This window comes from Lutra lutra, chromosome 18 (assembly GCF_902655055.1).
Source record: "Lutra lutra chromosome 18, mLutLut1.2, whole genome shotgun sequence".
In the NCBI taxonomy this organism is placed as follows: Eukaryota; Metazoa; Chordata; class Mammalia; order Carnivora; family Mustelidae; genus Lutra; species Lutra lutra.
In genome coordinates, this window is record NC_062295.1 from 38,915,752 (window position 1) to 38,932,662 (window position 16,911).

Consider the following 16,911-nt stretch of genomic DNA (forward strand, 5'->3'; position numbering starts at 1 on the left):
TTCCGCATGTTCCTGGGGTAGGCGTCCCCCTCTGCGGAGCTGGGCCTGGGGCAGCAGAACCTTCTCTAGGGACCCAGTGGACGTGAGCTGCCTGTGCTGCCTCCTGATCTGGACAGCGTTTGTCTTCGTTTCAGGTTTGTTTTTTCCAGCTGAAACACTGGATTTCTCCAAGTGTGTCTCTGGGGCCTTTCTGTCTTCTCTCACCATGTGCCTGTCACCTGCTGCTGGGCTGCCCCGGCCAGTGCAGTGTCTCTGGCTCTGAGAGTAATGGCCCCTGGGGCGCTGTCCAGCCTGCCCGCTGGGTCCTCTTTCTTAGCAGGTGTGCCGGCGTAGGGGGCAGCTCCTGGAGGGTGGGCACTGTGCTTGCACATGCTCTCCACCTTGGCTGCTTTGTCTGAGGCATAGGCAGGCATGTACCAGCCCAGGTGACCAGCTGTGCTCATAAGAAAATGCCCAGGACAGCCACCGGAGACTGCCTGTGGCCTCTGGCCTGTCGCATCAGGTGTGTCCCTCTGGAAGGGATGGAACATGATGAGGGCATTCTGTTTCGGCCCCCTCGCCCGTCCCCAGGAAGCAGCAGCCACCACAGGGAGCTTCCTGGATGCATGATGGGCCAGAGCTGAGCAGAAAAATGGCCTTTGACCAGGATTCCCACTCTGACCTCAGCGTTGTCTCTTCTCTGGGACATCTGAGTCACCTACCCTGACTGGGCTCTAGGGAGAAGCCCGGTTTGAATCCTGGGACGCAGCAGGCCTTGGCTCCGTCAGTACCACCTGTGGTCCTTGGCCCAGGGGGAGCCCTCGTGTGTCCCAGGAGCAAGTGATGGAACAGACGAGGGGTTCGAGCATCCTTCCTCTGGCGCTCCCCAGCGCTGGGTTCATTTGGACCTTGTCGAGGGAGAGGCACATTTTCCCGCTCCTCCTGTTGGTTGTGGCCTCATGAAACCGGGTAAGGCCCTTGGGATCAAACTGTGTATCCTCCCAAATTAAACTGAAATACACAGTCTCTATTTAAAGGTTATACTGTACTTGCAAGCCAGCCTTGAGTACCATTAGTATTAAAGTTTAATGATGCTTCGGAGCTGTGAGTGAGCCTGGCAGGCCAGGACTCCTTGCAAGGAGGGAGGGACTTTGTCACCAGAGGAAACAGGCAGGTCAGAGGCTGGTCCACGCTGACCCTGGTATGCTGCCGTGGAGGTCTGTGCCTGGTGCTAGGCCGCTCCGGCACTCTGCTCTCATCTGCTTCTGCTCAGGGTCCAGATCCCCAGAGAGCTCCACCTGGAAGTGTTCATCAGCCCCCCACCCTCTGGGTCTCACGCTTGGAGGTGAGTTCTGTACGTGAGACCGCACTCTGGGGGCTCTGCAGCCGGACTGTCAGAAGAAAGGGAGAGAAGACACAGATTACTAGCATCAGGAATGAGAGAGGGGGCAGGAACGCTTGTCACTGTCCTGGTGGGTGTGAGGTGCATGTCGCTGTAGTTTTGGTTTGCGTTTCCCTGATGGCTAGTGATGTGGATGGAGCATTTCCTCACATGCCTCTTGGCCGTTTGTATACTTTCTTTGGAGAAATGTGCTTTCAGATCCTTTATCCATTTTTAAGTTTTTAAAATCTTTTTATTGAGTTGTAAGACTTCTCTAGGGGTTCTTCATAAATTATAGATACTGGGTCCTCATCAGATAAGTGATTTGTGGGTTGTTCCCTCTAGAGAATGTCTTTTGGTGTGCACACGGTTTTGTCTTTTGTACATTTTGTCTTTTTTTTTTTTTTTTTTTTTTTTTTTTTTTGGTCATTTGGTGTTCTTGGTGTCATATCTAAGAAACTGTTACCATATCCAGGGTCGTAAAAGATTTACTCCTGTGTTTCCTTCTAGGAGTTTTGTGGTTTTAGCTCTTACACTTAGGTTTTAATCATTCTGATGGTGTGAGGTAGGGGTCCCCCTTCCTTCTTTTGCCTGGGGACGTCCAGTGGTCATGGCACCATCTGTTCAAGGGCTGTTGTCTCCCTACAGAAAGTGTCAGTACGCTTGTTGACGATCATTTGAATGTCTTTTGGTGTGCACACGGTTTTGATGCTTGGCTTTATTTCTGGATTTCCGTTTGGGTCCCTTGGTATGCGTGTCGGCCCTTCATCAGCACCATGCTGTTTTGGTTACTGTCACATTGTGGTAAGTTTTGAAAGTAGTAAATGTGAATCTTCCAACTTTCTTCTTTTTCACATTGATCTTGGCTGTTGGGGTCTTTGTAATTCCATATCAATTTTAGTATCCGCTTTCCCATTTCTGCAAAAAACACTGAGGATTTTGACAGGAGTTGCATTGAATTTACGGATCACTTTGAGGAAGATTGCCGTCTTGGACGGCATTAAGTCTTTCAACCCAGGAACACAGGATGTCTTTCCATTTATTCAGGCTTACTTTCTTCTGTTTTAGCAGTGTTTTCTAGTTTTCAGTGTGTGTGTATTCCATCCTTGGTTACACTTACAAGTTTTTTTATTGTCTTTGATGCTCTTGTGAATGGAATTGGTTTCTTTGTTGATTGTTCACTGCTGGGTGCTGCCAATGTTTGTGTGTTGGTCTTGTTTCCTGCCGCTTTGCCAAATTCTTTTAACTCCAGTAGTTTTTGTGAATTCTGTAGGATTTTCAATTTATGAGATCATGTCATCTGTGAGTAGAGATCACTTTACTGCTTCCTTTCCAATTGGAGGTCTTTTGTTTCTTGTTCTTGCCTAACGGCTCCCGCTGGAGCTCCAGTGCCATGTCGAATAGCAGTGCTGGAAGTGTAGGCATCCTTGTTTTCTTCTTGATCTTAGGGGGAAGCTGTGCGTCCTTTCCCACAGAGGATGATGTGAGCCGTGGGTGTCAGTGAATGCCCTTTATCGGCTTGGGGAAGTTCCCTTCTACTCCTACTTGATTGAATGTTTTATAATGAAAGGGTGTTGGATTTTTGTCAAGTGCTTTTTCTGCCTCAGTTGTGATGATAGTGAGTTTTTTTCCCTTCATTCTGTTAATGTGGTACATTGCATTAATTGATTTTTGTATGTCGAGCCATTCTTGCATTCCTGGTAGAAAGTCCACTTGGTCATAGTGTGTGACTTTCAGGTGCCGACAGTGGGGCTAGCTGCTGGTTTGTTGAGGTTTTGTATGCCTGGGTTCATAAGGGCTCTTGGTCTTAGTTTCCTTTTCATGTGGTGCCTTCTCTGGGTGTAGTTTTGGGGTTATGCTGGCCTCATGGAGGAAACTGAGAAGCATTCCTCCTCTTTAACTGCTTGGAAGAATTTGGAAATTCTGTGTTAATTTTTTTACATGATTGGTAGCATTCTCCAGTGAAGCCATCTGGTCCTGGGAATATCTTTGGTACTCATTGAGCGTCCTCGCTTGTCACGAGTCTGTTCAGATTTTCTACTTCTTCTAGAGTCAGTTTTGGTGTTTGTGCATTTCTAGGAGTTGGTCTGACTTGTCCAGGTGGCCTGACTGTTGGTGGACAGCTGCTCTAGGACACTCTGAACATCCTTCTTACTTGCTAAGGTCAGCAGCAGTGACTCTGCTCCCCTTTTTGCCATTGGCAGATGGGCCCTTATCTCTCCCTCTATCAGTCTAGCTAACGTTTGACGGTTTGTTCAGCTTCACTTCTCGGTTGCCATGATTTTTCTTTTCCATGAAAGGGTTTTCCCATTGACTTGGACTTGCCTTGTTTCCATCGACCTTCTCATGTAACTCACCTGTTCTCTCTACTTTCCGGTGGTTTCTTCATCCCTGAGGGGAACAGTTTGATTCTGGTGTGCCTCGCTGCACTTTGCGGTGTCGGCTGTGTTTGGGGTTTCTGCGCTTCTGAGCTCCATGGACTTGGTGTCCTCATCCTTTGTGAGTGTCTAGTTACCCACAGTTGGGGTGCTGGGACTAGTGCCCCAGGCCACATTTGCTCTTCTCCTTTCTGAAAATTGTCTCATTGTGAATCGTTCCTGTGGCTGTGTCTCCAGCCTCCCTGACCTAATCTTCCAGCACAGTGACCTGTGCATTTTTATTTCCAGCGTTGCTGTTTACGTTTCTACAAAGTTTGCCTCGGTCTTCCTTTTTCCCCGTGTGTATCTACTTGATGTTTGAAAGTATGGCATCCAGTTATGTGGACTGTTTCAAAGTCGTTCTGTGCTCATTCTAACATCTGCGTTGGGTGGATGCCAGAGACCCATGTGAGCTTCGTTCAGGGATGCAGCGAGGCTCCTTAGAAGTGGTCAAGTGGTCCAATCTGCTGGGTGGCATCTTGATGACATTCTGGGCTACTCTGGGTCAGCGCTAGTTCTGGGGCTAATTATCACCAGGCCTGGGCCTCGGCCTTCTGGGGTACTCTGCTGGGTGCCCCATGAGTGAGGGGCTTTGGAGTCTGGCTGGACGGAGCAGGTGCTCTTCCCTCTAGTCCCTTCTCCTGGTTTAGTCTTCGATCCGGGGGTCTTTCCTGTCCTGCATCTGCCTGTCAGGGTTGTGCCACGTACTTGTGGGGGACCCTGCATGCGCCCTGCTCCATGGAGTCTGGCTGCCACTGTCACCCCGCGCTCCTCACTCTGCCTCCTCAGCAGGGATAGCAGGCTGGGACAGCCAGCAGGCCTGCCTCATGCTTTCAGCCTTCCAGTCTTCCAGAGGCGGCCCTGACGGTGGAAGCCTCTGGCCCAGCTCTTCCCTCTAGCCTATTGTACACCTGGCCTCACTTAGAGCACTGGGCATTTTTTCCAGAAGGTGCCAGGGCATATGTCATTGATTCAGAGTCTTCTGTGAACATAGATTTGCAGAAAATCACACTTGATGTACTGAGTACTTCCTGATACCAGGGCCTTTGCCTGATTGTCCGGGGCTAGGGCCAACTTAGGCCTGTTCCCTGGCCTGGTCAGGGCTCTTTCCCGTCCCTGTGGCTGTGTGGATGGACCTCAGTCTGTAGGCTGTGGCCCCAGCTCCCATCCTGGCTTCCGGGTGCTGAGTATCCCAGCTGGCGGGATACTCCACCCTGGCGGCCCAGCGTCGCCGCCAGGGTGGAGACGGGAGTGCTGGTGTGAGCTCTGCCTGGGAGGCCAGCCAGCCTTTGTTGTATTAATATCCGGCTTGTCGAGGGGATTTTCACTTGTGTATGAATATTCCATTAATATCTGCAGACTGATGGGAGGATGAGTAGTAACTTTGAGAAGTGGTGGGGCCTCCTGAGCCGTGACCTACTCCAGAGACCTTTTCCTGTCCTGTGTCCTCCTGACCCGTGGACACCACACTCTCACCCTGCTGCTCCCCTTCTTCCCACGTCAGACTGATGGGGATTGGCGGCCGGTTGGTGGTCTGGAGTTCTGACCACACAGGGTCCACGTGGATGTCTGGGGCGGCTCCAGCCTGTACTTGCCTCCCTGACTTGAGCGAGTGGGGTCTCTGATGTGAGGATCTCAGTGGTTGATCGCCCATGTGTCCATGTTCTCCATGCCTCCGTGCCTTTGTCCCCACTGTCCCCGCGTCTCTTTTCCACCCGGGACAGTTCCTGTCCTTGAAGCTGCGCATGTCTGTGTCCAGCTGCGTCTCAGGTGACGGCGTGGTTTCTCAGCAGGCACGTCTTTCTGCCTGCATAGACTGTTCAGTATCAGATGTTGTACTGCGACCTTCCTGCCAGAGGTGGAGGGTTAGGGCCTAGCCAGGGCTCTCGCCCCTTCGACAAGAGCCTTTTCTTGGACTCTTTGGTTCTCCATAGCCGTGTGGGGCTTGGAGGCTGCTGGGGGCTGCTGTGCACACGGGTTCAGGGCGTCCCCCTCGATGCCGGGTGGGGGCTCCATAGGTGCCACCCCTGCTGCCCCCTCTGGGAACGGAGTTGACGTAGATGGGACATTCAGGCACATGGTTGGTTTGTGGGCCTTTTGTAGTTTTGCTTCCTACCACGAGCACATCACCAGACTGTCATGAGTCTGTTACTGGCACCCTTGACAGCGGGTGACTCTTACGGCCCTTGCTTTCCCAGCTGCTTTGGAAATGCCCATAGTCAGTAGCAGTCTCAATATCAGACGAAGGGCAAGGAAAAGAACAGTAATCAATGAGAACAGTACCCCTACATGTCAGTGTGTGTGCCCACGTGGACATTGACCGTCTGGTGAGAGTGGGGCTTGTGTCCAGAGCCGTTGGGGACGTGGCCACGTGGCATGCTGTGCCGGTGCTCCAAGGCCATGCACTTGCCATGGCAATGCAGGTTTCTCATGTGATAGCCAGTTTTTGTGTTGTGACCAGGAGTGTCCTCGTCCCGCCCTCACGGTGGAAGGCTTCCCACAGACTCCGTTGCCGCCGAGAGCATGCGGGGAGCCTATGCACTGCTCTGTCGAAGCGTGGGGTCCGCGTGTGTCAGAGTCACCACTTAGTGCCCCTACAAGCTTGGGCAGCACCCTTAAAATTGATGCCATGTGCCTGGGGGTTCCTGTGTGTCCTGTGCTCGGGGGTTCCCTTGTGTCCTGCCTGCGGCAGGGGGTGCCCTCAGCTGCTGTGCCGGGCTGGCAACCTCCCCAGCGAGAACCTGGCACAGAAGCCCCACAGACCCTCCAGCCACGCGGGGCTGGGCCCCACCACCTGGGGGTTGCAGTCCCAGGAGTTAGCGGTGGGGAGCCAGTGGCCCTGTCACTACTGGGGGCTGGCAAGCCCCCTACTTCTGGACCTGGGCTTACCTCTGCCTACCCCCACCTCTGGTCAGGAGAGTGGTGGGGCCAGCTGTGGGGCTGCTGGGGCGGGTGTCCTGTAGATGGTGTGCCTGTCAGCTCTTGGGCCTCTGTCCTGGCTGACTTGTCCCCTCATCAGCAGGGAGAGGGGTGTCCAGCATGGGGCAGCAGACCAGCCCACTGCTGTCTTGAAGTAAATGCACTTAGAGCAAAGTGACTGTGCCCATTTGTGTGCATGTCGCCTGGGGCTGCCTGTGTGCAAGGCAGCAGCCGGGCCTTCATGCTGTGAGTAGGCTTGATCCATGCCAGTGCAGGGGCCTGGCTTCTAGGGCTCTGTGCTAGAACCAGAGCTCTGCCGGTATTTGCGAAGATGCCCTGATGTGTGGACACCTGGCCCCCTGAGGAGGCACAGCCCCCTGGGAGGCAGGTGGGAGGTGTCCAGGGACCCCAGACCCCCAGACCCTGGCTGTGGGTTGGCCGGCAGAAGTCCCAAGGGCAGCATTTCCCGGTGCTCTCCGCTGTCTGCGCGTGTCTGCCCAAGAAGTGTGAGACTTTCCTGGGGGCCCGTTGAACCAGTGTCTTTCCTGTGGTCTGGGGTCAGGGCTGAGAGTTCCAGGCAACCCCAAATTCATTCAGCAATAGGGTGAGGACCAGGTTCATGCTTCTGGCCCCTGTGAGGGCCTGGAGGTCGGTGCTGGGCCTGGTGGGAGCAGCCTCTCCAGAACTCAGCATTCCTGGGGCAGAAAGCCAGAGGGACAGTAAGGACCTGTGGTTGGGGCATGTGCTGCGTGTGAACCGCTGGCTGCGGTTGGCCGTTGAAAATAAAGGCTCGACTGGGTGGCCTGTCCTTTGGTGGATGCTGGCCTGGGCTCTGAGCCAATAACTGGGTATTTTTAGTGATTCTGTACTGTTTGAGTTAGCAACATGTACACGTGGTATGAAGTGAGGTTCTGGAAAGAAGGCAAGATGGTAATGCTCAGCCGTCTTCCCGCCCAGTAGGCCTTTGTGCTGGAGGCTGCTGGTGTCCCCAGGGTCTTGTGTGCAGGCTGGGAGGTTCTGCGCCGCCTGACTTCCTCCTCGGGCAGCCTCAGAGTGGAGCCGTCAAGTCTTGGGCAGTTCATGGCCTTGGCGTCAGGGTGAGTGGTAGGCTCTGTTTCCCTCATCATCGGAGCCAGGGAGGCTGGGGGTGGAGGGTCCTTTGGCCAGGCCCAGGGCGACTGGCACCTGACCCTCTGCAGGGCTGCCTCCCCAGTCCCCATGCGTGTTAGGTTCCGGGTTTGACACGGAAGTTGCAGGGGGTGTCAGCCCGCCTTGGCTTTGGAGGAAGGTTGACCTCCTTGGCCTCAGCGTGCTTGGCTAGGCAGCGAGAAGCAGCAGCCTCCAGGGGGGCCGTGGGCGGGGCTGGCACATCTGACTTCCCCAGGGGCACCCCCGTTTGTGAGCACAGTCTGCCAGTAGCCGGGTTCCCTAGGCGTTAGAGTCGTTTGGAGCTGGCGCTGCTGGTAATTATGCCTGTTAATTTGGAGAGTGAGCCCAAGAAAGGAATATAAATTTGCGTATTAACTTCAGAGGTTGGAAAGGCAGAGCAGTGTCTCTCTGGGACACACATGTGGAGATGAAGCAGGGAGCTTTGCGAAGGGGCTCCCTCGGGCCGTTGTGAGCCCAGGACCTCATCCAGGCTGTGCCTGGCTTGTTGAGCTGGGCCTTATCACGCATGCTGCCTCGGTCCACGTGTCTACAGACAGCCCCTCTGAGGGACCCCCTTCGGAGCAGACCTGGGAGCTGGCCGTGGTCCTGGGATGCCTCGCAGAGCAGCCCTCGTGGTTTTGTCACTTAGCAAGTCTCTCAGAAGATGCAATCCAATTAGTCCTGTGTTCTTTTTTTCTCTAAACCAACTCCAAATACAGATTTTTCTCAGTCAAGTATGAAATAGGTAGTTGCAGACGGCAATATTAATGCATTTCCAATTTTCACTTCTTCTAGTGCCAACTCCTAGCAGCGTGGCTTCTCCTGTGCCTCCGAGCGAGCCAGGGCTGGGCCTGAGGGTGGAGGAGGGAGGTGCTGCCGGTGGGCGCTGGGCGCCCTTCAGAGGAGTGGCTGTGCGGCACCATGGGGATGGGGCTCTGGCTCTAGCATGTGCTGGGCCCTAGAATGGGCGCTTTCCTCTCGGTCTTCTCGCTTCCTGCTCAGACTTTAGGAATAGGAGGTTCTGTCCCCACTTTACAGATGAGAACATTGAGGTTCAGCCTGTATGTGAACAAGCCCAGGGGCTCCCGCACAGTGTAGTGTGAACCCCCCAGAAGAGGGGCCCGGGAGAGAGGCTGTTCCCAGGCACCTGCAGTAGCACTGCTCACATCTCTCCTCCCACAGCCCCTTTCAAACCCAACTGGTTTCCTTCCTTTTAAATGCTGATGCGTTTAAGTAGTTTCTGAAATTGGGTGTCTGGTGGGTAAAGAAGTTCCAGGTCTCTCTCCCTCCTGGATGGCGTGCTTCCTTGCATCTTTACCTGGGATCCACCCCCTCCCCTGTGCTGTCCTGGCGGGGCCTGGCCCGTCCACGTTCCCACGGCTGCCCTGCTCTGGACCACGCATGCAAGGGATGCACCAGGCCTGGGCGTGTACTGGTCAGCCGTGTGCCCTGGGCCCCTGCCCGTGGGCCTGGCCTGCCTCCTGCACCCCGGCTGAGCTGGGAATCGGGTAAAGAGGTGACAGCAGTGTGTCCACCTTCAGGGGTTCCCAGGCTGGTGGGAAAGGAGAGTCACACACTGGAAGCGAACGGCTCAGTAGCACATGGGGGCTGGCACTCCCCTCTCGGGAGGACTGGTGGGGAAGGTAGCCTTTGAGGTAGGTGTGGATGGTGGCAGGGGACTGACCAGCAGACAGATACCATGTGTCTTGTGTGCCGGCCACCGTCCCGGGATGGGGAGCTGGGGCAGAGCAGGCTTTCCCAGGGCTGAGGCAGTTCCTCATGGGCCTCAGCACATGTGGCCTATAGCCCTCAGAGGCCTGTAGTGTCGGGCCCCGGCAGGGTGGGAGAGGGTGAAGTGGAAAGCCTATTAGTTAGGAGTCAAGCTTACAAGTTAAAAGGGCCTGTTTGGCCTTGAACACTGTGGCATAAGTCAGCAGTTCTTCCTCCTTTCCTGGAAATTGTCCAAAAGTACCAAGAAGAGTAAAAGCCAAAAACGGCAAACCTAAATTTGGGCCAAACAGAACTTCAGCTAAAGCCCAAGCCCCTAATGGGAGGGAGCTGGCTGGCAGCGGAGGCGGTGCCGGTGCGTGGGGGATGGAGCCCTGCAGTGAAGCTGCTCAGAGAGAACACTGCTGGAAGGAGCAGCCCCATGGACCAGCTCCGCTGCCAGGGCACGGCCGCAGCGGGAGGTGGAGATGAGAGCTTGTGGCTTCCCCTCTTGCAGAGAGAAGTTGGGAGGGTGCATGGGACTCAGAGCCACCTGGTCAGATTTGGAAGAAGAGAAGGCACCCTGTCCTTTCTGCAGTGTGGCCCTTTTGCACAAAGCTGGATTGAATGAAAATCTCCTTCACCAATGAGTAATAAAGGCAACATCACACAGTTTTGTAAAACCCAAATGTTTTGTAGAAAAGCAATAACAGAAAAAAGAATTTCACAGAAAAAATTAACAACCCGACCTTGAGCAGGTGAAAACTGTGAACATTTTGCCAGGAATCTGGGAGTGTCCGTGGGGCCGGAGCAGAGGCTTAGCTGCAGCTGGGGGGCCTGAGGGCCGGGGTGTGTATCTACAAGGAGCGGCGGCCACAGCTGACCGCACAGGCCTGGAAGACTGAAACCAGCATGGGGGGGTCAGGAAATAGGGCCAGGCAGTTGCTGTGGGTTCTGTAAATGCGGAGTTCATGGGTTTCATGGAAATTCTCTGGGAGGGAGCAGACTGGAGTGGTCATGGTAGTGGCAGTGTTCCCACCGTGGTAGCTGAAGGTTAAAGCATTTGAAGTTAATGTTGTGTAGCGAGAGCACTTTTAACTGTTGAAAGTGAGCAGTGAGAAGGGTCACACTTCCATTGCAGGAGGCGAACAGGGACTGTCAAAAGCAGAAGAGTGTAGGTATTATGTCAAAGGAAGAGTTACAAAAGCAACCACTAGAACAGAGAGATACAGACTCATTCCACACAAAAAAGTAAACAAGATCATGATACATCATCGACGTTCAGAAAGAGCAGAAATGGGGAGAGATTCGGGGAAGTCCTCGAGGACATCAGCAGGAGAGTTTGACTTTGTGACACCTGGTATTTCGAATGGACCAAGAGTAGTGATGGAAGGAACAGTCTGTTTTAGATAAAGCCCTCAGCGCCAAAACTAAAGAATGCTGTTTATAAACCACTCATGGAAAACATTCGCCAGAATTCACTGTATATTGACGATAGGAAAACCTTCCTGAGCTCAAACAGGCAGAACTAATGCAGACACGCACCTGCTCACGACATGATGAATTTGAGATTATGAACAAAACAAAACAAAAATGAAACAGAACCCAAGCCTCTGTCTTCAGCATTTCTTGGGTCGGAAGTGCACAGAATCCAGAAAACACGTTTCAGAGCCTGTGGGAAGCAGAGCAGGCTTGAGAAGAAAAATCACGGATTAAATATTTATATTATTGAGCAGGAAAGCATGAATAGAGATAGATTAAAGACTCCGATCAAGAACTCAGGAAAGGAAAACAAAATAAGCCCTAGTAAAGCGAAAAGTAGGAATTCGTGAAGATCAAAGCAGAAGTTAATAAGAAAGTGAAAAATAGTGGAAATAATAAATCCAAGTGCTTGTGCCCCAAAATAAAGTTAGTTAAATGCATGAATCATTCACAGTCCCAGTGAAAAATGAGCAGACATACCCCCCACACACATGAGGACTGAGGATAATCAGTTTCTGGCAGGGAGGGTGTGTGGGAGTCCTCCTGGTGCCCGGCCCCCTGGTCCTGCTCGGAGGTGCCCTGCAGGTGTGGGCCCACATGGCCACAGAGCCGGCCGTGGCTCCTGCACTGGACCATGTTTGAGCTGCACCTCGAGGGTGGCGGAGACAGAGCAAACATGGAAGTCAGTCTAAAAAGAATAGACGGAAGTACCACAGCAGTACTCACTCTGGACATGACTGAAACGTTAAGGAGACTGAATACACAGTCTGCACATTGGCTGCTCCTGCCCTCCCCCAGCAAGAGGTAACAGAGAACAGTCGCCTCGGGTTGAGGCGGTTTGGGGTAGATTCTGTGGGGCCGACAGAGCACAGACCCCGTGTATGCCACGCGTGCTGACCGAGCATGATGAGAGAGGCTCTTGAGAGGTGAGCGACAGCTGTGCTGCGTGGCCGTCATGTCCGCGGGGGCCTAGGCTGTGGACGCCACCCTGAGCGCTGGGCCCACAGGTCAGGCAGGGAGCCAGCAGGCCCAGGGCGGGCCCCACAATTCCCCCCATCCCCGCGCTGGGCTGCCAGCTTTTGTTTTAGGGCAAATATTTGCCGTAAAGGAATTTAAACCCAACATTCGTCTTAATAAAATGAGAACATATGGATAATTTCTCGACATGATAGAGTGTGTCTATTTCAACCTCGAACTGACATGCTGTGGAGGAAGATACGGGCTTCCGCTCCAGGGCTGCCGCAGACAGGCACAGGATTGCCCAGGGCTCCAGGCGCCCAGGAGCAGACTCGGGCTGGCAGAGGGAGGCTGCTGCTCGCGCCTCGGACGTGACCATGTGCCGGACTTGCCCACTGAGACGGCCGCAGCAGCCCACGGTCGTGAGGCTGGGGACAGGGTTACCCCGCTGGGCTTCTCAGACCCGCACATCCGGACATGAGCTAGGTAAGAAGATGCACCACGTACAACAGCAGCACCGCAGGGCACCCACAAGCCCCAGGCCCGCTCCCGGTGTGGGGTGCGTGGGGCTGACGGCACCCCCTCATGCGCTGACTTCCCGGTCTGTGCATTTACCACAACCCCAGTGTTTCCTACAAAGGTTGGTTTTTTGTTTTGTTGAGATGGTTGAGGGGAGGGCTGGGACGGGAGAGAGAAAGTACCCTGGAATTGTTGTGGATAGAAGGGCAGAGGAAGAGGACATGAGAGGCAGATGCGGAACTCGCTGACAGTGTGGAGTCAGACGTCGGCGGGTGGCCGTCGCTCCTCAGCATCCTCGTACAGGGACGTCGGGGCCGGTAGGTCGGCCACAGGAGGAACCCTGCGAGGGGACCAGCGCATCCAAGAGCCACATGCTGCGGCATGGATTCCATGCTGTTGGGTGGGAAGCAGCTGAAACCTCTGTCCGTGGAGACGGGTCAGCGAGAGACTGGAGGCCCGCACGGCGGGGTTCTGTGGGGCCACAGACATGAACCGGGAGGCGCGCTCCACACCGGTTTGGAAATCTCTCCCAAATAGATTAGGTGAGAAAGCCAGAGTACAAGACAAGGTGAGGCTGTCTTAGCATTTTTCTAACAGTGAATAAAGAGAGAAATGAGGGGGAAGTACCGGGTCTTGCTTGCTGGCAGGAGCACATGCTGTTCCTGGAGCCGCATGGCCGGACGGCTCCGCGGGGCTGCAGCTAGTGACAGGGTGACCACGGAGCTTTGCAGAGGCCTCTGGGCTGTGTACCTGTTGTGTCCCACCTTTGAACCTCGGGTCCCGAGGCTGCATGGAAGGTGGGGCGGCAGACCGGGGCTGGGACCGGGACATTCCCACAGAGAGACCACCTGTCTGCTGCGCAGGCACTGGCCGCTGTGGGATGTGCAGCCTCCTCCGCTCGAGAGATAGAGACAGCCCAGCCCAGCTGCACTCCGCTGTTTCCTTGTCCACCTGGGAGAGTTATCCTGGGCCACTAGCCCCTGCATAAGCATCTGTACGGCATCAGAAAGGAGTGAGGAGCCTGGCCAGCGCGGGGAGGTGTGTGGGAATGGGAGGGCAGCAGGGGCTCCGGACATGGTTGGCACCACTTCTCCGGGAAGGTGAGCAGGCCTTGTTGCGTGTTGTGGGGCCACGGCATGGTCTCTTTGTGCCTGTCTGTGCAGGGGGACCTCAGCCAGTGGGCACTGGTGGGTGTGTGTGGGGACTCTGTCTCCTTTCCTCTGGGGACTTCGTGGAGGCCACTACTGCTCATGCTGGGTCTCCACAACCAGCAGGATTGTGGTCACCCACATGTGTGGTGGTCCCACCTGGGACCTAGATGACTGGTAACAGGGCTTCATGCAGACTGGAAGCCTTGGGCCTAGGAACTCCTCAATAAGCTGCTGCAGGAGGACCTTTCCAGGAACAATCCAGAAAGGACATTATTGAGAAGAAGGCTGCTCATTCAGGCCCAGTTAGGCAGATAATGTAGACGCTCTCTGGTCCCCCAGCCCTGGGCCACACTGATCTGTCCGCACCCTTCCCACAGACCCTGCTGGCTCCTGGCTCAGGACAGCGGCGTCGTCCACTTGCTGGTGCAGGCTGGGAAGCTCTCGGCCGCTCTGGGGAAAGGGCAGAGTTTTCAGTCGTGCAGCCCAGAGGGTAGTGAGACGGGTCCACAGACCCGGACTGGCCACGTCATTCCCGGCCTGTACCTTTGGGTGGGCGTGGGAGGAGGTCTCTTCCTGAAGTCACCTGTCCCTTGGCGTGCAGAGTTGTGGGGGGTGGGGTCGAGTAGCCTTGGGGCATCAGGACAGGCCACTGCAGGGAGGGGCTTCCTGGGAGCTGTGTGCAGGCCACCCCCAGTGATGTGGGAAGTCTTGAGTCTGCCCTGTGACCCAACCCTGTCCATTGCCCTCATCCGTGCTCACTGGACTGTCGTTATCGTTGTCCAGGCGTTTGTGGGGCTTGGAGCTTGAGACACCTGTCAGCTCGCCCCTGAGCTGCTTTTTGCACTGACTGAGGTCATTTCTAATGAGTACTGGCTTGTCAGAGTCCCTTGGGGGACATCTGCCCCCTTGACTGGGTCTGGTGTGATGAGGAGTGGCAAAGGCTGGCACGCCTGTATTCTTGGTGGTGTGCCCGCCAGCCGTAGGGCTGCAGCTTCCGGGAAAGCCCTATGAAAAGACAAAGGCACCTCTCCGGCCTTCCGCTGTCAACTCGGGGACGCTCACATTCCCACAGAGGAGCCTCGAACCCCACGTCTGGGCCAGAGCAGACCATCCTGGTTACGCGATTTCCTCTCTGGCTGCATGGTGGTTACCGAGAATCTCTCCTGGTCTGAGAGCTGGACGTACAGCGGTCAGACAGACTGACCCTGGCCAGATCAATGGATGCAGAGCCACATCTGCCAGACAGGGCCCTGAGAAATAGCCCTGGGCATCGCGAGCATCTCCAGCAAGGAGGGGGTTTGGGGAAGGGGGCATGCTTTTTGGGGAGCAGGAGTGCTGGGGGCTGTATGCAGTTCACAGGCTTGCTTCTGTGAAGGCCCCTGCCACTGCCCCTGTCCGTGAATCTGGGCCACCAGGCAGGAACCCCCTCTCTGCTCCTTCTTCAGCCTCTTTGCAGTCCCAGTCCCCCGGCACTCCTAGTTAGTTCAAATCCCCGTTCCCTTCCCGGCGACCTGTGCGTCACTGTCATTCTGCAAGGGAATTCAAAGCAGCAAATAAATAAAAGACCATGACTATTAGAGCAGATCAAAGCACTGGTAAACTCAGACTGTGTTCTTTCCAGCTCTTGTGACCCCTTTCCCCCGTTCTGATGTTTCTCATCCGCATGGCCCAGAACGGGTGTATGTCTGTTGCTGCCCCGGCGGTAGGTGCTGAGAGCTACAGGCTGTGAGATCCGGCCGCCCAGGGTCCCTGGGACACAGCAGAGCCCAGGCGATGGCAACTCTGCCCCCAGTGGCTCTGCCTCTGGTGTCACCCCCTCTCCCAGAAGCCGGGTGCAGGATCTTGGGTTCTTGCGGCCCGTGGGGATGGGGTGGGCCGCAGCAGCCACTCCTCCTGACCTGCCTGTGCTCTCTCGTAGCTGGAGATGGAGGTGAAGATGCTGCAGTCCCAGTCCAGCGCTGCTGAGCAGAGCTTCCCGCTGTCCAGGGAGGAGGCCAGCTCACTCCGGTACGTCAGCACCCACGGCCTGTGGGCCTGCCTTCCTGGATCACACTCCGTGCAGTTGGAGCCCTCCGCACGGAGACTCGGCTCTGACCCCTGGCACTGAGGTCCGTCCAGGGTCCTGCCGTCTGTGGGGGCAGTAGGGGGTTGCCCGGGTTCAGGCATGGACAGCCCTGCTTCAGAAGAGCGTCGGCCAGGCCACCTTCCGTCCGTGTGTCCGGCCAGCTCAGGACACAGCTGTCTCCCCCAGAGGCTTTCTTAGTTCCTCCTGACCCCATCCTCACAGAGCGCACGGCCCGCTTCCTGGGAAGGGGGGTGGTCGCAGGTCCTGAAGGAGGAGGCTTTCAGGGAGACTGAGACAGCACTCTGAAGGAGCTTCTCCCAGCTCCCCTTGGGTCCCCAAGCTGGCCCTGCTGTTTCGGTTTGACACTGGAAAGTGGCTGATGGGCAAGTAGACGGCCTTCCCACAGAATCTCTGTGCAAAGCAAGTGCAGGCCAAGCCGCCTGGGCTTGGGGTGCTCTGAGCGCCTGCCACAGGCCAGCACAGGGCGCCCGGCATCCTGTCCTTGGGAGCTTCTTCTGGGTTAGGGAGACAGAGTGGATGAGGACCCTGCTGCTTGGGGATGTGGCTGGGGTCAGAGCATGAGCTGGCTCCTGTGCCCCCCACCGGGACTATGGCCCAGTCTGTGCTGGGCGGACAGCTCTCCTATGTAGATTGAGAGAACCAGGTGCGAGACCGAGTGCCGGCCATGGACATCCCCGTGGAAAGTGTGTGTGCAGGCGATGGTCCCCTTCTAGGTTCCAGGTTTCTCCCGTTGTCCCAGAGCCGCTCTCGTGTCAGGACCTCGGCCTCATAAATAGCCATCTCTGGGGACCCTGTGGCCCTGCACTCACCAGTTTGTTCTTCCCGGGCTTGTTCAGGTGTGAGCGTGTGCGGTGGGTGTCCTGTGGGCTGAGCGTGAGGACGGGGCAGGGCGAGCAAGAGCGCCTCTTGTCTGTCTTCCTGGATGTTACTATGTAAGGGGGATGAGGGGGGATGTCCAGCAAATCAGGTCAGCAGCATTGGGCTGCCGAAGCATGGCAGACGGGCTGTGAGAACCCGAGTGCGTGGAGTCTGCTGGCCTTGGGAGGCTCCGGGGGTGGGCTGGGCAGGGCTGGGGACCTAGGATTAGTGGCGGAGGCAGCAGCGTGTGAGGATGTACGTGGGAGGAAGGTCTCCGTGCTGGAGAGGGACCAGCAGGGTGCTGGG

At 55.6% G+C, this 16,911-nt stretch overlaps 1 protein-coding gene across 4 annotated transcripts in view; it reads left to right on the plus strand.

The window, feature by feature from the left end:
- MAD1L1 (mitotic arrest deficient 1 like 1) overlaps nucleotides 1-16,911 on the plus strand; it is a 316,809-nt gene that overhangs the window by 188,214 nt on the left and 111,684 nt on the right. For all 4 annotated transcript variants that reach the window (XM_047713391.1, XM_047713392.1, XM_047713393.1 and 1 more), the window contains one exon: nucleotides 15,580-15,668. In XM_047713391.1, coding sequence (XP_047569347.1) covers nucleotides 15,580-15,668 — 89 coding nt within the window. The remainder of the gene's footprint in view (nucleotides 1-15,579; nucleotides 15,669-16,911) is intronic.